Raw genomic sequence first — 21922 nt, 5'->3', positions numbered from 1 at the left:
CCCAGTGGTTAATGAATCCGACTAGGAACCATGTGGTTGCGGGTTTGATCCCTGGCCTTGCTCAGTGGGTTAAGGATCTGGCGTTGCCGTGAGCTGTGGTGTGGGTTACAGATGCGACTCGGATCCCGAGTTGCTGTGGCTCTGGTGTAGGCCGGTGGCTACGGCTCTAATTAGAACCCTAGCCTGGGAACCTCCATATGCCACGGGAGCAACTCGAGAAAAGGCAAAAAGACAAAAAAAAAAAAAGAATCAATGGCGAACATGTCAAAATCAACCTTCAAGTTGTGTTTCAGGGGTCCCAGAGCTCCTCAGAGATGCCTTGGAGGCCATCCAGGACAGTGAACAGAAAGACGTGGCCCTGGGCCACTCCCCACCTCCCACTCCTTCTAAATAGTTCAACCAGAGCAGCACTCCCTTTACCTATTTTTATGTTGAGATTCCACACAATTTTATTTGGCAAAATCAAACATTCTCTGAATAGGCCATGGTTTAGATGTAATGAAGCTAATCCTCCGAAGTTAGGGTCAACAGAAATGGTTACAGAATTGTTTAGAAAGAGGAAGAAATCGCTCTAGGCTAATCTCCCAAGGATATCATCCAAAGATGCACAAAAACTGGTCTGCCCAAGAGCTACAGATCTCACCACAGACAGGCAAAAACCTGTGGCATTGTAAAAGTTCTGCTGCAATGCCATCTCAGAACCATTCTGCAGGAAAACTGTGGAGCTGTTGACAGCTGGAAAGGCCGAATATTTCGGCACACTGAGTCTACCAGGAGCAACTTATAATTGTTTAAAATTGTATTTTAGTGGAGTATAGTTGATTTACAATATTGTATTAGCTTCAGGTTTACAGCAAAGTGAATCCTTTATACCCATTTACATATATCCATTCTTTTTTTTCCCATATAGGTTATTACAGAACCGTGAGTAGGGTTATTACTAACTCTTGCTATACAGTAGGTCCTTTTTTGTTATCTATTTCACATACACTAAGTATGTATATGTTAATCCCATCCTCCCAATTTATCCCACCCCCAACCACAGTCTCCCCTTTGGTAACCCTAAGGTTGATTTTGAAATCTTTGTGGTTTTTTTCTGTTTTATAAATATGTTCTTTTGAATAATTTTTATTAGATTCCACATATAAGTGATATCACATATTTGCCTTTCTCTGTCTGGCTTTCTTCACTTAATATGATAATCTCTAGGTCCATTCGTGTTACTGCAAATGGCATTATTTTGTTCTTTCTAATGGCTGAATAATATTCCATTGTATATATGTATGTCATCTTCTTTATCCAGTCCTCCGTCACTAGACATTTAGGATGTTTCTATGGCCTTGATTTAATCCTACAATATACGCAATAGCCTCTGAATGATTATAATACTAACACCACCATCAATATGTTGTTTACTGAAAGCAGTTCAAGATTTTTTGAACTGTTTTATCCCTTGAGAACATCACTTTATAATGTAAAGTCAAGGAGTTCCTGTCATGGCTCAGTGGTTAACAAACCCAACTAGTATTCATGAGGATGCGGGTTCAATCCCTGGCCTTGATCAGTGGGTTAAGGATCCGGCGTTGCCGTGAGCTGTGGTGTAGGTCACAGACAGCTCAGATTTCAAGTTGCTGTGGTGTGGCATAGACCGGCAGCTACAGCTCTGATTCAACCCTTATATGGGTTGAACCTCCATATGCTGTGGGTGCAGCCCTAAAAAGACGAAAGAAAAAAAAAAACATAAAGTCAAGTTGGTTGTGTTCCAAAGTCATGTGAAATGATTCCTCTTGATATAGTTTTATTAACTCCATATACAGTGAGATTGTTTTCTTTTATCATGATTTTTAGGTGTTGCTGCTTATTATTTTGTTTTATAATAATGCAGAATATTTACAGTCTTCTAAAAGAAAACTTGCAAAATGAGGTATGTACAGAGAAGTCCATCTCCTCCCCATCTCTCTGCTGCTTGTTCACTCCTCCCCCACAGGCAAAACTTAGAACAGTCATGTTGATCTGCCTGTATATTTTTAGTAGAAATATGCATACATATTTAATCCCCCACCTCTTACAGGTAAATGGCAGTGTATTTACTGCAATTTTCCCACCTTGCATTTCCCACTTAATAATAGATTCCAGAGATCGCTCTAAAATTGCCTATGGAGCTATTTCTCATTCTTACAGTTACGTGGTATACCACTGCGTGGCTTGATTATACCATAGTTTATTTGACCAATCTCAAATCCAGTCTTTTGCTATTATAAATTACGGTGTAAAGAATTGCCTTATACATGCATCTTTTCACATTTTGGAGGATGGATTCCTAATGTGGGATCCCTGGGTCAGAGGCCAATGCATATGTAATTTTGCTGGATTTGGAAATTAAAAATGAGATAACTGAGGTGAACCCCAGATGGTCAAGAACCAGCAGGTTAATGGTTGAGATTTACAAAACATCACCCTGTTACCTCGCCATCAACCAATCAGAGAATTTTACATGAGCTGATCACAAACACCGAGCCTCTCTCCCTCACTTTATCCTTAAAAACACTTCCCTGAAAGCCATCTGGGAGTTTAGATTCTTTTTTTCTTTTTTAGTCTTTTTAGGGCCATGCCTATGGCATATGGAGATTCTCAGGCTAAGGGTTAAATCAGAGCTACATCTGCTGACCTACACCACAGTCATAGCAACATGGGATCCAAGCCACGTCTGCGACCTATACCACAGCTCATGGCAATGCTGGATCCTTAACCCACTGATTGAGGCCAGGAATAGAACCTCATGGATACTAGTCAGATTCATTTCCATTGAGCCATGACAGGAACTCTTTTTTTTTTTTTTTCCCATATGGGAGTTTAGGTCTTTGGAGCCCAAGCTGCCTGTTCTCCTTGCTTGGTGGCCTTCAGTAAACACAGTTCTTTTGTTTACCACAACCTCCTATAAGTAGATTGGCTTTTCCGTATGTGTGGCCAGCTGGCCCAAGTTCTGTTCAGTAACAAGGGCAGCAGGATGTCCCTGGGGTTGGGGGACAACCTCGATAAGGTGAGAAACAGGTGGTATTACAGGGTGAGGACATGCTATCAGAAGCCAGGGACTTTTTTTTGGAGGAGGAAGGAGTGTAATGACTGGAACTCAGTGGCACAAGGGGTCTGGAAGGGAAAACAACAACCGTTCAAGTGGGCTGTTATGGAACAACATTCTCTTCAGGGAGAGTCAAATAGCAATTGTGAGAAAGGGGTAAGAAAGTTCAGGGGAGAACTTGAAGATATTACAAAAGAGATAACTTAGAGCTTGAAGATATTACAAATGAGTTGCTTAGTGTGAGAGTCTCTTGTTCCATCCATGTTGCTGCAAATGGCATTATTTTGTTCTTTTTTATGGCTGAATAGTATGCCATTGTGTATATATACCACATCTTCTTAATCCATTCATATGTCTATGGACATTTAGGTTGTTTCCATGTCTTGGCTATTGCTGTATAGCATTGAGAACTATATCTAGTCACTTATGAGGGAACATGGCAATGTGAGAAAAAAGAATGTATGTATGTATGTATGACTGGGTCACCTTACTGTACATTAGAAAATTGACAGAACATTATAAAACAGCTATAATGGAAAAAATAAAAATCACTATAAAATAAAAAAGGAGGAGGTCCTGTTGTGGCGCAGTGGAAATGAACCCTACTAGGAAACAAGGGGATGCAGGTTCGATCCCTGGCCTTGCTCAGTCGGTTAAGGATCTGGCATTGCCATGAGCCGTGGTGTAGGTGGCAGATTCAGCTTGGATCTGGTGTTGCTGTGGCTGTGGCATAGGCCAGTGGCAACAGCTCTGATTAAAACCCTGGCCTGGGAACCTCCATATGCCGCAGGTATGGGCCTGACAAAAGACTGACTAAATAAATAAATAAATAAATAAATAAATAAATAAATAAATAAATAAGGGGGAAAATGAGTTGCTTTAACCATCTACAACTGAGGTTAGAAAAAAAATTAATGAAAATTTGGTGAATTCCCTCCAGGAGTTATCCCCTAGTCCTCAGTTTGACCAAGAACTCCTCTCCCATAGCCCATGGTACATACTTCATTCAAGTATTTACTAAGAAATGATTTTCAGAGGCAGAGGCCCTCTCTCTCTCCAACCTATTTGCTTCTGAAAGGATATGTACCATGACAGTTACCAGCAAAATATCTTGCCTATGGGAGTTCCCTTCATGACTCAGTGTTTAATGAACCTGGCTAGGATCCATGAGGATGCAGGTTCAATCACTGGCCTCGCTCCAGTGGGTTAAGGATACAGTATTGCCATGAGCTGTGGCATAGGTCAGCTCAGATCCTGCATTGCTGTGGCTGTGGTGTAGACCAGCTGCTATAGCTCCACTTCGACCCCTCACCTGGGACCTTCCATATGCCACAGGTACGGCCCTGAAAAAAATAATAATAATAATCTTGCCCATCTTAGATGGTTAACCAATGTTTGTTACACTAAACCTATTATATTTTACTGTAATTACTTACCTTTCCCCCTAAATATGAGCTCTTTGAGAGTAAAGACTGTATTTTATTTATCCTGGTGTCATGTTTCTGATACAATAATAGACACCCATAAAATTATTGGGAACATGAATTCAGAGAAGGGACTCATTTTTTTTTTTCTTCTGGCTATTTACCCCAAGTGAAATAGAATCCATTCATCCAACAGTGACTGTATTTGTTTCAGTTATTTATTGCTATCTAACAAACCACCCCAAAACTCAGTGGCTTAAACATTAACAGTTTGTTATGTCTTATAAGTCTACAATCTAGGCTGGGCTCCACTGGACCATTTTTTCTGCTCCATGCAGTGTCTCCTGGGGCTGGAACATCTTATACATTCTCCACGCACATGTCAAGAGCTGGAATGGTTGGAGCAGTTGGAGTCTGACCTGACATCTCTCTCTCTCTCCCCTTGTGTTTATTAATATTATTATTATTGTTATTATTAATTTATTTTTTGCTTTTTAGGGCTGCACCCACAGCATATGGAGTTTCTCAGGCTAGGGGTCAAATCAGAGCTACAGCTTTCAGCCTGCCCCACAGCCACAGCAAGGCTGGATCCTTAACCCAACGAGCGAGGCCAGGGATTGAACCTGCATCCTCATGGATACTACTCGGATTCATTTCTGCTGAGCCACAATGGGAACTCCTCTTTTCATGTTTTTACAACTAGTTTTTACAGCTTAAGTGGGCTGCCTTATTTTAAGGTGATCTCAGACTTTTGGACTTCTTATATTGTTGTATCTGGTTTCCAAGAGAGAGGAAGTGAAAGCTAAGACCTTTGAAAAACTAGATCCAGAGCTGACACTTCCACTGCATTTGGTGGTGAAAGCCAGTCACAAGTTCAGCCTAGATTCAAGAACAGGAGAATAGACTCCACCTCCTGACATGAAAAGCCTTCCGCCCATGAAGGGGCCAAAGGCACCCATGGCCATTTTTGGAGACTATCCCGAAAGGTCTATAGGGGTATATCCCCTCTCCTGCAAATTTGAACCCTATGAAAACCATCAAACTCACTTTAGGAACCACCTCTCTAGATTCAACTTCAAGGTCTGCAATGGGGCTTCTGAAGCTTCATAAAGACAGCACCCACACCCCCATTCACTTGAATCCAGCTCATTTCAACAGGTGTTGAAGACCGATCATAGACAAACCCTCTCATTGGCCTTTCCTTCCCTTTCAGCCATATCTCTCCCTGGGGTCTCCTATGTATATATTTATCTCTGTGTTGCTCCCACATGACATATGAGCCTGGAGTTTCACGTGCCTGGAATATCATTCATCTGTTTCCTCAGACTGCTCTTGAAATAGGCCTGGAAAAAACCAGCATCCTCTTGAAATCCTATGCAGGCTGTGGTGAACATATTTGGGGTTCATTCCTGGGTATAATTGATAATTCCCTCTTCCCTACTCTCTCCTCAGGGAAACACTTATTTTTCCTTCATTCCAAAGTGAATGTCATCTTCTTTTGCATTTTATATTAGTCTCTGGTTATGTGTGTGTGTAGAAACATCCATGGAACATTCATGTTCTCAGATGAACCAGCCTTACATTTATTGGAATTTAAGCCTCCTGAGGGAGAGTGAAATTTAGGTGCTTTCTAGGCAAAGCTCTTTCTGACAAGGGTGTTTCTCAGAATGTTCTACAGTTTGTAATTAAGTGACTTTACTTGTTTATCAAAGGAACAATGGTGTTCTTAATTATATGCTCTATTTTGAATCTTTTTTTTTAATAAACAGGTACCAAAAAACAAAACAAAACAAAACAAAAACCTCGGTGATTTTAGACTTTTCATTTATTTCCTGGCCTGAAACAATAAATTATTGTTTCAAATAGATGGTGTCAGTGACTTTTTTTATTTTCGGAATTTTAAAAAGTTAACCACAAGAAAAACTTTGGGTTATAGTATAAAGTCACATTTTCAGGAGTTAGCTTTACAGAACGAAAAACAAAAACAAAAACCCAAAACCCACAGTTGAGAAATTGAGTCGAATGCTAATAATCTTTACAGGAAATTCCTGTAAAGGAAGTAGGCTTACTCACTTTTTCAACTAAACCTAACCACAAACCTTATCTAGTAGAAGAGGTTGGTCTGGGGAGAGTTTTAGATGCTTCATCTTCAGGCCATTTCCTTCTACCGGTAGAGGTAGTTAATTTGATTTTCCTCTGTGTGACTGTGGATTTGAGGATGTCAGTGGTCATTTACAAAATACTAAAGGTTTTCCTTTTCATCTCCAGGGTTAGCTCATTATTTCCAAACTAGCGTGAGTTAATTGGCTGTTGTACCTTCTCCAGTTCTCTCTTTGGTTAGTAAGAAATATTGCAGACCTCTTTGAAAATGGCTATTTACACATGTACTTCTTCTTCCGTTTGAAAAGCCGGCAGTCACTGAAATAAGGACTTGGAGTTCCTTCCTCTTTTTTAATGTCTTAAGAACAGGAAATAAAGGTAAGACAATAGTACATTTTTTTTCACTATTACTTCCTAACCAGCAAATATAAGTTAAGAGAACTTAAATGCTATTCCAAATGAATTGCTAACACAATTCCTTGTCATAAACTATTTTGTATTTATAGATATGCTGTTTAACTAGCAAAGTTTACATCTGCATATATGAGAGGATTCACTTTATTTTTTATATAATGATTTTTTTTCATTATAGCTGGTTTACAGTGGTCTGTCACTTTTCTACTGTACAGCAAGGTGAGCCAGTTACACATACATGCATATATATTCTTTTTTCTCGCTTTATTTAAAAAAAAAAACAAAACAACTGGTGGCTATGAAATAAACCTACCTGCAGTGCTTTGAACATTTTGTGGCTAAGGTGAAAAGTAGAAAGAGTCAAAATGTTTGCTGAATTTGAATGCTTATTTAATTTGATTATAGGAGAGTTGAGGGGAGGAGCTATACACTTGACTTTCTGCAATTCCTAGACAATGGAGTGTAAAGATACCATAGGTCATGTGAGAACCATAATATTAGTTGAATTAAATAGTTACTATTACACCAGACCAAATGTCTACCTGTCTGCTTGTATATGTGTTCTCTGTGTATAGTCACTGCTGAGCCTGTGAGAAATGGTCTTTGAGGATAGAATTCTCCTACCTGAGCCTCAGATTCCATGTCAACACTTGCTTTTTCCACCTGCCTGTCCCCCTTTTCTCCTTCTCCCATTGAAAACTTTGGTTGGAAAAATTTTAGTTCCTCATCAACCAAAGATAGTTGAACGTGTAGTCTGATCAATGACTGGGGCGGGGGGCGGGGTGGGGGAGGAGCGGGGGGCAGTTCCCTTCGTGGCCTGCTACCCTACCAACTCACTCCTCTCACCATGGAATCAAGTCAACACAGGAGGAAGCACCTCCTCTTCTGGTTTTCCACATGCAGCATAGCCTACAAAGGGCATGACTTTTCACGACTCCCCATGTTCATTCCTTCCTTGACTCTCTTGTCTACATGCTGCTCTGATCTGATCTACTGGGGCCAGATCTAATGGAAACTGTTCAGTGCTTTTTGTGCCCCACTTCTCTGCAGCTTCTGATCAACATCTAGTCTTTCCTCTAAACTTTCTCGGTCCTTAGTGTCAAAGTGGTCTCTGTGTTGTGTTTCTTGTCTTCCTTTTGTCTTATTCTTTTAAATGTTCCCTGTTTCTTGGGCAGCTGACAAAATCAGCCCTGACCCACCCTCCCAGGCTGATGTTCCTTAGGGACGGTCTACCCGCTTTCTGCTTGCAGCTTCCTGACCCCACTTGCTTGACTTTTCCCTGTACTGCTGACCCCCAGACTCCTCTCAGAGTCCCTCCTGGCTGCCCTTGGGATGTTCTAGGTGCATACCCAAGAGCACCTCAAGCCCGGTGTTTCTGCTAGAGAAATGTAATTATTGATAAATAATTTATAAATATTAAAATTACTACTTTCTGCATTTGAAGATGTTGGAGATGGGGTGTGTGTGTGTGTGAATTGTTGGAAATGCTGAAGAATGTTATAATTTGAGGACAGTCAAGAATTTACTTATGAGAGAAGATGGATATTTCTGAAGAGAATGGCCTTGGTGCTGATTGAGAGAGGCAGACAGACAGAGACAGGGAGATAGAGAGATGGAGGTTGAGAGAGAGAGACTGATTTTATCAGCTGGCCAAGAAACAGAGATGTTGTGGGGGAAAGACTTTTAAGGAAAACTATCAGAGGGGTTATATGATTCTTAAACTTTTCTTTCTTTCCTTCTTTCTTCCTTCCTTCCTTCTTTCCTTTCTTCCTGTCTTTCTTTCCTTTCCTTCCCTCCATCCTTTCCTCTCTTTATCTTTTTTTCCTTTCCATCCCTTTATACTTTTTTCTTTTCTGTTATAATTACACTTGTTTCTTTGTTGCATTTTCCTATCACTGTTTATTTGTATGTTTGTGTTGACAAAGACTCTTCTTCACCCAATTTTAGTCAGGTTCCTTAAGAACTCTTCTCAAATAAGCCTTGACCTTGGCTCCATCCTCTCTTTGGCCTGCCTAACCCAATCTCAGCAAAGAATTCTGCTAAGTCATTCCCCTCTCCTTGATAGGATTAAGTCTCTCATCTCCCAGGTTTGATCTACAAATCCTCAACTGTCCTTGCTGTGTTCTAAGTTGATCTTGGTTGCTCTCCCCTGTTGCAATAGCTTGAAAAAAATGTTCCTTATTGTTTTAATAGGTGTCAGAATAATTTTTTCTTTAACTTTGTTCTCCACACTTTGACAGACCCTTGAGGACAGAGACCATACCATTTATTTTGTTCCACCCACACACACACACACTTAAAAAGCCTAAGACAGTATAGGAGTGTTTTAGGAGAAATTTTTAGCTAAATTTCAAGGGTTAAATTACTTTATTCCTGCAACCCCAAGAATAATATTTGGGTTATTTTTATGATAATGATAATAGTTCAGAATTCTAATAGGCACTGATAAAGATGTTCTGTAGTGAAATTATTTTTATTTTCTGCTCAAAACAAAATTAAATAATAATCAAATATCATCCACTACTATGATGTGTTCTCCCCAGATTTATTTGTTGAAACTCTAACCCCAAAGATAATGGCATTAGGAGGTGGGAACTTCAGAGGATGCTTAGGTCTTGAGGGAAGAGCTTTCATGAATGGGGCTTAGGACCTTGTAAAAGAGACCTCAGAGATGGAGTTCCCATTGTAGGGCAGCAGAAATGAATCCAACTTGTATTCATGAGGATGCGGGTTCAATCCCTGGCCTTGCTCAGTGGGTTAGAGATCTGGCATTGTCATGAGCTGTGGTATAGGTCACAGATGTGGCTCAGATCCAGCTTTGCTGTGGCTGTGGCATAGGCTGGCATCTGTAGCTCTGATTCGACCCTAGCCCTAACCTGGGAACTTCCATATTCCGCAGGTGTGGCCTTAAAAAGCAAATAAAAAAAAGAGAGAGAGAGACCCCAGAGAGATGGGTAGCCCCCTTCCACCATGTGAGGACACAATGAGAAGGCACCAGTTTTGAACCAGGAGGAGTGCTTTCACCAGAAGACAATCACGACTTGGGCTTTCCAGACTCTAGAATTTTGAGAAAGAAATTTCTGTTATGAATGAACAATCCAGTCTTTGGTGCTCTGTTATGGCAAACTGAATGGACCAGGAAACCACAAGAGCAACTTTGTCTCTCATCTTTTTTAAATGGTTTGAAAATTTCAATGGCTACCCTTTCAACAAAGAGGATAAAACCACCATGAACACAGTCTAGGATCTGATTCTCTGCCTAAAAGTGACCATCTCCCCCTTTTACTTCTCTTTTACTTCCCTCGTATGTCAGAGTTGGTGGAAACGCCACCCAGTGACAACTGTCCCAGTTTGATTTGACAAAGCATCAAACATCCTCTAATTTCTAATAGTTATTACAACCTAGCGACATGCAGACATTTTCAAGTTTATACACATGAGCTGTAGCACTGGCATCCCTAACTGTGAGAATCTGACATTTTCATTCAACCTGGATCATCCTTTCTAGAAAACTTTCACTTAACTGTTTCCAAATTGCTCATGAAAACATATGTACTAGGTCAGAAACTTAGGAGAAGAAGAAAAGGATTCCATGAAGAAAGGGTGTCAAAGGAACACACCAAGTGAAGCATAGGTCCAAGTGGTACCATGAGCCTGAGCAGTTCTCCCTCCTTTAGTTGTGCAAGGAGCAACATTTGCAGAGACTGCCACACACCATTGAAAGCACCACTCAAGTGTGGGCATGTGAGGGCTCCTTTGGGTAGGACCTGCCCTTTCAAAGCTTCCTGTGTGACTTGCGTTTTGATCACTGGTTCCGATTTCTTCATTTCCCATTTCTTGATTTACAGAAATGAAGAGGATTCTCAGGGTGGAGCTCTGAATTACAATGTCCCTGATTCTGGCAATAGAACAAATGTCCTGAAGCGATGACAGGACCCAGGGAGAACTATGCTTTCTTTGGGCTGGATATTTCTTTGGCTTGTCGCAGGAGGGAGCATGAAAGAATTTAATATTTCAGGTAGGGTTTTTCACTTTTCATGTTAATACTGTGAGTCTCATGGTCGAAGTTTAAAGTGCCAGGTGTTTTGATACATCAGCAGCCTGGCATAATAACACAGAGCATTCTCCTTTCTACAGTTAAAATGGGTGTAGGAGGAGAAAGTATTGAGTTACCAGCTTTCAGTGGATACAAGGCATTGAAGAGGAATCCAGTTTACCATAGCTGGGTGTTCGGTGGAAGCAGGTAGAAGGGAATTAAAGTTGGGTTGACCATCTTTAACAGGAAACCTCTGTTGCTACTGGTGATGCTGAGGTCCAGCAGGAGGGAGTTAGAATCTGAACTTCTTTTCCCCACCAAATGGTAATAACGAAGAAGAATGGCCCCCCCTGAGGGAGCTTAGTCCCTTATGAAGCCAAGTACTCTTTGAAAATATTAAGTTAGATTTCATCTTCTGACATGTTTCTGTGTTGCTTTGTTTATTGTGGTTTTCAGATTGCTCCACGGAAAAGCTTCTTGGGACATACTCTGCAAGGTGCGGGGAGGAGTTTGTCTTATTTTGTGATTTGCCAGAGCCTCAGAAATCCTCTTTCTACCATAGAAGTCAACTCTCACCAACCCAAGTCTCTGAACACCTGCCCTGTGGTGGTAATAACAAACGATCTGACGTCCAGTGGTATCTACAACCTCAACAAGGAGACCCACCAGTTGAAATTACTCAAAACAATCCTCACATCATTCTGGACAAGGGCAGCATTCATTTTTTGACCACAGGGATGAATAATGCCGGGTCATATATTTGTAGACCTACAATTAGGTATGTCCCAAGTGCATTTCCATCTGAAAACCTTCCCAAATCCTTTATGGTCTGGCTGTAACATCAGTATTCATAGAATCTTATTAACTGTCCTAGGAGCCCCCAGGATGAGGCTTGTTGTGTCAAAATGATCTTAGAAGTTAAGCCCAAGACAAATGCATCCTGTGGGAACTTTGTATCTCATGAACAACACCTCCTCCTTGGTAGCATGGACTCCATTTATTGCCCTGGTCTCAGCCACCAAACTGATGCACCAAGTCCAGAAGTGACCTGGTACCAGGTAAGAATGATTTCTTCAAAACTGATGCCAGAGTACGGTTTTATGGTAACATTTCCAAACGTGCTTTTATGGAAATGTGGGTTTGAATCTGAGGTCTGGAGCGTCCCTTCTGGTGCCTCTAGAGAAGACCTGACTTTCTAAAACAGTCTTTCCTCAGGCAGCCACAGAATCTGATACTGTAATAATTATGATCATCTTTTTTATCTGTGCCAGAAAAAAAATTTTAAATTCAAGTATATCATAGATGAAGTTAAGACATAAACTTACAAATGCCCACCTTGCCGAAGACCAGGTCCATTCATTTTTGCTGTCTTTAGAAAGCCTGGGGCATTGCTAACTTGAAGGGAACACCCCAAAGATATATCCTGAAGGGTTTCTGAAGGAAGTAAGTCACTGTAACACTTTCCAAAGAGGACACATCTGGGAAGACAGGTAAGGCAAACATAGGGTGAACCAGGTGACAGGTGTCTTGCACAGGTGTGATAGGGTGAGGGAGTGCAGTGCTAAGAGAGAAAGGGATCAGAGGCCAGGAAAAAGCAAGTTTCAAATGATTTTGAGTTAAGAACCACATGTGAGCACACTTCATAACAAAAGCATTTCACATTTTTCACATTTCGTTGTGCTTTATAGTTTTTCTAAATCCTAGTAGATATATAAATGCCAAGGGATCCCTGGCTTTGCACAGTGGAACATCTCTTCCAAAGTCACCTGATGTCAGTTGACCTTTGGGTGGTGGAATCTGGGGATAGAATTTAAATTGCCCCCTACACTTGTAATAATTGTTTGAAGTCCAATAAATGGCTTTAAAAAGTCATGCAAATTTTTAATTTGACTTCTAAAAATATCTGTGTGTTAATATAAAAATATCATTATAAATTGCCACAGATCCAAGTCAAGAAAAGTGGCCCATGTTTATCTGTTGGGTGTTTGGACTCCAAAACTCAGCATCAGAGAATCCTGGGGGGTAGAATTCCTACGGCACTGAGGAGACATTTCCTCACTTGACTCTCCTGAGAGTCAGTGACAACAAATGAACTGGGGTTATGATGTCCATATAGAACTAAGGAGACAGGAAGGGTGAATGTGTGCTTAAGGTTTTGCATTTGCATTTTAAAGTGACACTAAAAATTTCTGCCCTTGATGAAATCCTAATTTACGAAACAGCTTACTAATTATTAGAGAAATGTAAATCAAAACTACAATGAGGTACCCCTAGTCTAGTCAGAATGGCCATCACTAAAAAGACTACCAATAACAAATGCTGGAGAGGGTGTGGAGAAAAGGGGACCCTCCTACACTGCTGGTGGGAATGTAAATTGATGCAGCGACTATGGAAAACAGTAAGGAGATTATTTGAAAAGCAGTCCTACTCCTGGACATATATCCAGAGAAAATTAATTTGAAAAGATTCATGCACCACAGTGTTCATAGAAGCACTATTTACAACAGCCAAGACATGGAAACAATCTAAATGTTCATCAACAGAGGAATGGATAAAGATGTGGTGTAGGTATACAATGGAATATCACTTACATACGAAAGAATGAAATAATGCCATTTGCAGCAACATGGATGGACTTAGATAATATCATACTAAGTAAAGTTAGAGAAAGATGAGTGCTCTATTATATCACCTATACATGGAATCTAAAATATGACAAAATGAACTTATTTATAAAACAAAAACAGACTCACAGACGTAGAAAACAAGTGTATAGTTTAAAAAGGGGAAGGCTGGGAGAAGAGGTTAAGAGCCTGACATAGTATCTCTGAGGATGTGGATTTGATCCCTGGCCTTGCTCAGTGGGTTGAGGATCTGGTGCGTTAAGGATCATGGCCACAAGCCATGGTGTAGGTCACCGATGTGGCTCAGATCTGGTGTTGCTGTGGCTGTGGTGTAGGCCTGCAGCTACAGCTGCAATTTGACCCCTAGCTCGGGACTTACATATATGACAGGTGCAGTTGTAAAAAGAAAATAAATAAATAAATAAAATGAAATAGACAAACCAACAATATCCTACTGTGTAACACAGGGAATTATATTAAATATCCTATATTAAGCCATAATGGAAAAGAATATAACTATGTATACATATACAATATGAATATATATATTCATATGCATATATGTATTATATAAAACTGAATCACTTTGCTCTACACCAGAAACTAACACAACATTGTAAATAAACTAATCAATTTAACAAAAAAGAAACATGTTAATTTCATAACCTCTAAAATGAGATTAGAAGAATCAGTTTCTGTTCATTATTTTCCGTTCTCTCTTAAGAACAAAACTTCCCGTGTTTAGAAAGTAACTATAATCCACGATGACAGATGTCTTGCTAGGTCAGGATAGGTTGTTCCAGCCCAGGAGAGCAGGCTTGACCACAGTTATTTAAAATGAAAATCCATTTGAATTTCCAATGATCGCATCCCTGGAATGAAAGCAATTTTCACTTTCCAGGGAACACAAGTCACAGGGTGTTTCCCAGCTTTCTGCCTGCACTGAGCTCCTGAACTAAACCATAACATTGTATGCCATTTTCACAAAAGGAAGCTTTATTTCACTCCTCTGGACCTTGACTGCAAATGTCAGGCTGTGTTTAAGGGTGACTAGCCATCTGAATGAAAAGTAGGCAAATGATGGCGGTTGTTAAAATGGTACTTTCTTTTTTTTTTTTCTTTTTAGGGCCACACCCAAAGCATATGGAAGTTTCCAGGCTAGGAGTCGAATCAGAGCTGCAGCCACAGGAACACTGGATCTGAGCCACATCTGTGACCTACACCGCAGCTCATTGTGATGCCAGATCCTTAACCCACTGAACAAGGTTAGGGATTGAACCCAAATCCTCATAGATACTGCTTGGGTTCATTACTACCGAGTAACAACAAGAACTCCAAAACCATACCTTCTGAAGCAGATTTGGATGGGTCATTATGGTTATGTTTCATGAATTGTATGCGTTGTGCATGTGCTTACACACACACAGAGTATCCTGGAAAGTCACAGACTTCAGGGAAGCAGTGTGTCACTAAAAGTGATGACATTAGGCAAGAAATAATACCCAGTTCCTTTCCTTCATGCTAAATCCTAGGTACCCAGAAGGAGGGTGGGTCACACCTAAGATTTTCTCGGAACAGACTACAAACACTGGCTGAGAGAATGAAAACACAGTGTTACTGAATTTAGATGAAACTGCTGACCAGGGATGCACCTGCCAGTTGTATAGAATTATCCAAGTGAAATAAATACATGAGCTGGATTCTATGGTGGTTCCAAAGTATTTTTTTTTCTTTTTATAGCCGCACCTGCAGGATATGGAAGTTCTCTGGCTCAGGGTCGAATCAGATGCAGTTGCAGGTCAAATCAAAGCTACAGCTATAGCCATGGCAACACTGGATCCAAGCTACACCTTCAACCTAAGCTGCAGCTTATGGCAATGCTGGATCCTTAACCCACTGAGCAAGGAAGGGATTGAATCGCATCTTCCCAGAGGTGACGATGGGTCCTTTACCCGCCAAGCCACAGCAGGAATTCCCCCAAATATTTTTAATAGACACATCAAAAACTTTGGCTTGGAGATTCCTTTTAAAAAAAAAATAATATTCTTATCTTTATTTTTAGTGACTTTTTTCACTTATTATTATTATTGTAATAGTTATTTTCCCAATACGATTTTTTTTCTACTGTACAGCAGGTGACCTTGAAGATTCTTAATTGATATATTGAATAATCAGGAAATCATTATTAAAGCAAATGATCTATTCTTTATCCTAATATTTTCCTAACGTATAAAACTATAATGAAAAAATAGCTTTGGCATTAGCAGATTCCATCAGAAACAGATGATAATATATTAATGGGAGGGTGTTTCATGTCCTTTAGCTCAGCATGTCTTTGGCACGAGGCAGAATTACAATGCGGGGCAGTGGAGAAGGCAAGGACCTGGGGCACTGAGACAGGGGTGCCTGTGACACCACCACAACCTCTGTCAGTGGGACTGTGCCCCGAGCAACATTTCCATTGGTGGTTTAAGACAACCTCACTCACAGGCCACAAGGTTGACGTAGCCACCGGGTTGTTTTTGAGCCCCTGTGTTCCATGGAATTTTTGCACATAGATCTGCCACTTCTGGTTTCCTTTGGCCTCGTTCCTATGGTCACTGGCCCTGGTGGCATTCTGTGGGCTCAGGGACAGGGTGAGCCTGGCCAGACTGAGTTTGTTGCAGTTCCAGGTAGGGAAAAGGTAAAGATTATTTAGATTCAGTTTTTGGAAACTCATTCCAAGGTCGACACATTGGCCCATTCATTTGTTCCCACTGTGAAATTTCGGAATCCTAGACAATTTCCTACCATCCGTGAAATGCTGCAGTCTGCCCTTGTCACCTGTCAGTTCTCTCTAGGACTTCTTGAAGTCCTTTATTCAGTTCACACTGATACTAGATGCTTCTCTTTCCATATTTTTTTTTTTTTTAGATTCTCCCTCAGCATGTGATATTTCCCAGGCCAGGGATCGAACCTTGCACCACAGCAGTGACCCAAGCCATAGCAGCGACAATGCCAGATCCTTAATTCACTACGCCACCAGGGAACTCCCCGTATTTTCTTCTTGACTATTTCACCTCTGAGCAAAACAAAGAATTTCCATTGAGGCCTCTCTTTCCTACAAGCATCATTTCTGACTGTGTTATGAGAATGGGTTTCCCATCATTTTTGACACAAATTGTTTGGCCTTTTATCTCTTTTCTTTGATGTTTTGTTTGAGTTCCAGCTCATAAAGTCTTTTTTCAAAAATTTTTATTATAGTCGATTTACAATATTCTGTCAATATCTGCTATTCAGCAAAGTGCCCTTGTCATATATATATACACACACACATACACATATACATTCTCTTTCTTATATTATCTTCCATCATGTTCCATCACAAGTGATTGGATGTAGTTGCCTGTGTTGTACAGTAGGACCTCATCGCTTACCATCTCATAAAGTCTTTTTTTTTAATAATTTTTATATTTTCCATTGTAGCCGGTTTAGAGTGTTCTGTCAATTTTCTACTATACAGCAAAGTGACCCAGTCACACATACATATATACATTCTTTTTCTCACATTATCCATCATGCTCCATCACGAGTGACTAGATACAGTTCCCAGTGCTAGACAGCAAGATCTCATTGTTATCCACTCCAAATGCGATAGTTTGCATCTATCAACCCCAGACTCCCAGTCCATCCCACTCTCTCCTCTGTCTCATAAAGTCTTAATGATACATCCTAAGACAGACACTCACAAAAACAAACAAACAAACAAAAAAAAAAAAACAAAAAACAAAACAAAACAAAACAAAAAAGGCCCTTGGAAGTTCCTGCTATAGCTTACAACAGGACTAGTAACAAGCCCAACTAGTATCCATGAGGACACGAGTTAGATCCCTGGCCTTGCTCAGTGGATTAAGGATCTGGTGTTGCCATGAGCTGTGAGGGTAGATCACAGACAAGGCTCAGATCCTGAGTTGCTGTGGCTGTGGCATAGGCCTGCAGCTGTAGCTCTGATTTGACCTCTAGTCTCACTTGGTTATTACTCCTCCTGCTCAAGGTGCAGCTTCAGAATAGTTACAACTCTGCATCTTCTCCTCTGTGTTACTTTCTCCTGTGACTTTTGTCACACCTTCACTCCAATTCCTCTTCTGCACATATTATTACTGTGTTCTCCAGAGTCTTCCACCTCTGAGTTTTACCTCATGCTCTGAAGTTTTCTTTCTTTTATTTATTTATTTTTTTAATCTGACTTTTTTTTTTTTTGGTCTTTTGTAGGGCTGCACCCGTGGCATATGGAGGTTCCCAGGCCAGGGGTCGAATCGAAACTGTACCCACTAGCCTAATACCACATCTCATGACAGCCTTGTCTGCGACCTACACCATAGCTCTAGGCAACTCGGGATCCTTAACCCACTGAGCGAGGTCAGGGATCAAACCCAAGTCCTCATGGGTCCTAGTCAGATTCGTTTCTGTTGAGCCACGATGGGAACTCCAGAAGCTTTCTTTTATTTTTTTATTTATTTTTTTAAGGGTTATAAATTTTATTTATTTTTTTTTATTACTCAATGAATTTATTACATTTGTAGTTGTACAATGCAGAAGCTCTTTTAAATGGGTCTTGATCCCTGGGATCACCTGGTAGATATTTAACTTTGTCCCACTTCTTGGCCTAATTTTACTCACTGCAGCCACCTCACTCTGACCAGCTCTGACCCTCTGCTCAGCTCCTTGCCAACCTACTGGAAATTCTTTCTTGGACCACAGGAACCACACCAGAGGTTTGGAGCAGGGGAATTCCTGCTTCTGCGAGTCAGCAGGCCAAGTGGAAGGGAAATTCCTCAATCAGGACATGAAACTCAGAGGCAGAAAAAAGTAGATTAATTCTCAGATCTCACGAGCTCTGTGATGTGGAGCAAAACGCAAACATCAGAACCTCAGTTTTCTTGTCTATAAAAATGGAAGACATAGAAGCTGTGTACACCAGGTCAGAGTCCTTTGAATTCATTTCCTATGAGATAATGCATGAGAAAAAACTTTAGTCTACAAGGTAATAGGTAATAGGTTCTACTTAGAGGTAATAGGTTCTAATTATTTTGCTTTTTTTTTTTTTTTTTTGTCGTTTATCTCTTTTCTTTTGCCTGCAGGAGTGAGGGACACACCTCTGGTGCCTTAGTGGGAAATTGGAAGGCCAGGTGCTTCCAGGAGGTTGAAGGATTAATGATGGCAGAATTAATGATATACAGTAATACTCCAACATTCAATACATATTACTGGGTCCCTACCACATCCTAGACCTTAAAGATGCACGTGTGGTTGTGGTAGTCTTTGCTTACATTTATAAGAGCCTCCCTGTTTGGCTGCCCATCATTTTTCAAAAAATGTCTGATCCCGTGACACTTATGTTTCAAATCCTTTCTCCCTGTTCTACGTGTATCTGTCCCCCATCGCTGACAAAGATCTTCCTCTTGCTGGCCCTGCTTGCTGGATCCTGAAGACACAAAGATCAAACACATCAGAATGCATCCTCCTTTCGCCTTGACCTTGTTTCCTATGCACAGGCTTTCTTTCCTTCAAGTGCTCCTAGAATGTCAGTTACTTTCAATTGGCTGCTTCTTGCACATTCTTAAAGGCCCTGATTAGTTAGGCTGGGGGAAGCCGCTCTGCCTCTTATGAGCTGAGGCAGAGCCACCTGACTGCCAGTACTTACTGCTCAGAGCTGCATCCTTGGACTGAGAGCTGGCTGAGCACAGGGTTGTATATCTGTTCCTCTCCATGTGTCCAGGACCAACTATATGTCTTGGTACAAATGCCACCCTCATCAATGCCGGAGGAGGTCCCTAAGCACATTATTTCTGTAAAAGGGTTACGACGATGAGGGAGGTCGTGCCCCCTGCTCTGGGAGCAGCAGTGACTGACTCTGCTCTGGGAGTCTGATAACTTACTTCAATGAGGGTGAACCCTTGAGCTGGAGTTGAAGGTTGAGCAGTAGGCTTCTCATTGGGGAGAAGTGGTAGGAGATGTGCGGGCGGAGAAAGAACGCTGTTACATAGGGAATGAAAAGTGGGTAGATGGGAAGCGGCAGGAAATGAGTCTGGGAAGGAATGGCAAGATTGGGCTGTGAAGAATTGCGAACTTTTTTTTCTTTTTAGGGCTGCACTTTCAGCATATGGAAGTTCTCAGGCTAGGGGTCAAATCAGAGCCTGCAGCTTCCAGCGTACACCACAGCCATGGCAGCATGGGATCTGAGCCATATCTGTGACAATCCACAGCTTTATCCTTAACCCACCGATCCTTAACCCACACTGATTGCATCCAAGGATCGAACCCAAATCCTCATGGATCCTAGTCAGGTTCTTAACAGGCTGAACCACAGTGATAATAACTCCAAGAACTGTGGACTTTATCCTCAAGGCAAAGGAGTGTCTTTGATGGATTCTAAGTAAGAGAGAGAAAAGTTCATAATTATGTTTCAGTTCTCACTCGACTTTGAGTCCACTATGAGTTAGACAATTGTTTATCAATCATCAGTCCTTCTTTATCAAACTAGATATGTCTATTTAGTGTTTTACCTAATGTTTTTAATTTAAACATTATTCTTTTATTAGAGTTAAATATCTTATTAAAGAGGAGACTTTATATAAGTCCAATACACAGAAAAATCTATTATCAACATCCGGAAATATAAATGTGTGTGTTTTTAAAAAATTCATTTAGGTATTGGCTACTTAGAACACCATGAGATTTCTAGAACAGTCTCCAAGATCTGAGTCATACTTTGGAATTATCAGGTTAATTAGTTTGGGCTGAACTAATTTGATCTGGTGTCTTGATCTCCATATATAATATCAGTGTCTTTGAAAATGACTCTTGGGAGTTCCCTTCATGGCTCAGTGGTTAACAAACCCGACTAGGATCCATGAGGATGTAGGTTCAATCCCTGGCCTCGCTCAGTGGGTTAAGGATCCAGCGTTGCCATGAGCTGTGGTGTAGGTCGCAAATGCAGCTTGGATCCCCCATGGTTGATGTGGCTGTGGTGTAGGCCGGTAGCTCTGATTCAACCCCTGGCCTGGGAACTTGCATATGCTGTGAGTGTGGCCCTAAAAAGAAAAAAAAAGAAAAGAAAAAAAAGAAAATGCCTCTTGTTTCAAGTAGGACTCTTACAAATACGTTTTTTGAGCAGAATCTTTTCTTTTTCATAGTTATTATACAATATTGGCTTTATTCCCCATGTTGTACAATATATCCTGGTAGCTTATTTTATACATAAGGGTTTGTACCTCTTAAACCCTTACCCCTTAGAGCAGAATCTTTTCATAGGGTGAGGCTATTACATTCTGCTGTGTCCTTATATCAGATTGAGCTGTCCCTTCCCTGTTTCAAATTTGGGGAGTTTTTCTACAGGTGAGTTTAATGTTAGTAATTCTCTGGTTAGAGACAGTGATTTAATTTAATTTTATTTTTATTTATTTATTTATTTATTTTGTCTCTTGGATTAGAATGGAAAACTACTCTCTGAAAAGAGCAACCCAATTGAAGTGGATGAAGTCTATGACTATCACCAGGGCACATACGTGTGTGATTACACTCAGTCGGATAATTCAAGGTCATGGACAGTCAGAGCTGTTGTTCAAGTGAAAACCATTGGTAAGCGAGAGTTTTGGTTTCAATATTTGTGATTTTAACCCCAATTACCCAACTAAAGTTATCTTTTCTGGTTTAGTGATATTTTTCCTTTTTGAGGGGGAGAAAACAAAAAGAGAGACAGTCATACCGTGTAGTCATGTAAAGCCTGAAGTGTTGGTAAAAATCAGTTTTGCCATCAACCTAGAATCCATCCTCCAAGGAAGGCTTAGTTCTGGATCATATTCAAGTTGTCACAAGTTGGATTTTCTGCTCATCAATCCTGGCTTGTTGTGTGATAAATTACAAAACAAGATGAAATATTCATGCACAGAAATAAACAGTATTAAATCCTTCACCCGTAAGAAATAAATTTTTAAAAATATGAAATATCTCGCACCCAGCAGTGAGTGACACCCATGTACCTCTCGCCAGCTTTAATAATAATGGTTTCTCCACATGCTAGAGTCTCACTTTTTCTTGAACGAAACAAACATTACAGATATAGCTTGAGGTCTCTGCCCTCAGCCCTTCCCACTTCCTCTGTTCGCAGATGTCATCCACAATTAGCTTGTATCCTTTCCATTTATGTGTTGGCTACATACATAAGTATGTATCTGTCAGTAAAACAGCATCTTGTTTTGTGTTA

At 40.6% G+C, this 21922-nt stretch overlaps 1 protein-coding gene across 1 annotated transcript in view; it reads left to right on the top strand.

Annotated features, from left to right (window-relative positions):
- Positions 1-6639: 6639 nt before the first annotated feature.
- The window catches only part of IL18RAP (interleukin 18 receptor accessory protein), a 33063-nt gene continuing 17780 nt past the window's right edge, over positions 6640-21922 (top strand). The window contains 5 exon segments of the mRNA XM_047781333.1: positions 6640-6981; positions 10866-11035; positions 11510-11831; positions 11928-12111; positions 21150-21297. Coding sequence (XP_047637289.1) covers positions 10966-11035; positions 11510-11831; positions 11928-12111; positions 21150-21297 — 724 coding nt within the window. The 5' untranslated portion in view covers positions 6640-6981; positions 10866-10965.

Source organism: Phacochoerus africanus, chromosome 5 (assembly GCF_016906955.1).
Source record: "Phacochoerus africanus isolate WHEZ1 chromosome 5, ROS_Pafr_v1, whole genome shotgun sequence".
NCBI classification, from domain to species: Eukaryota; Metazoa; Chordata; class Mammalia; order Artiodactyla; family Suidae; genus Phacochoerus; species Phacochoerus africanus.
The sequence above is the reverse complement of the archived record's forward strand: the minus strand, read 5'-3'. Positions and strand labels throughout refer to the sequence as shown.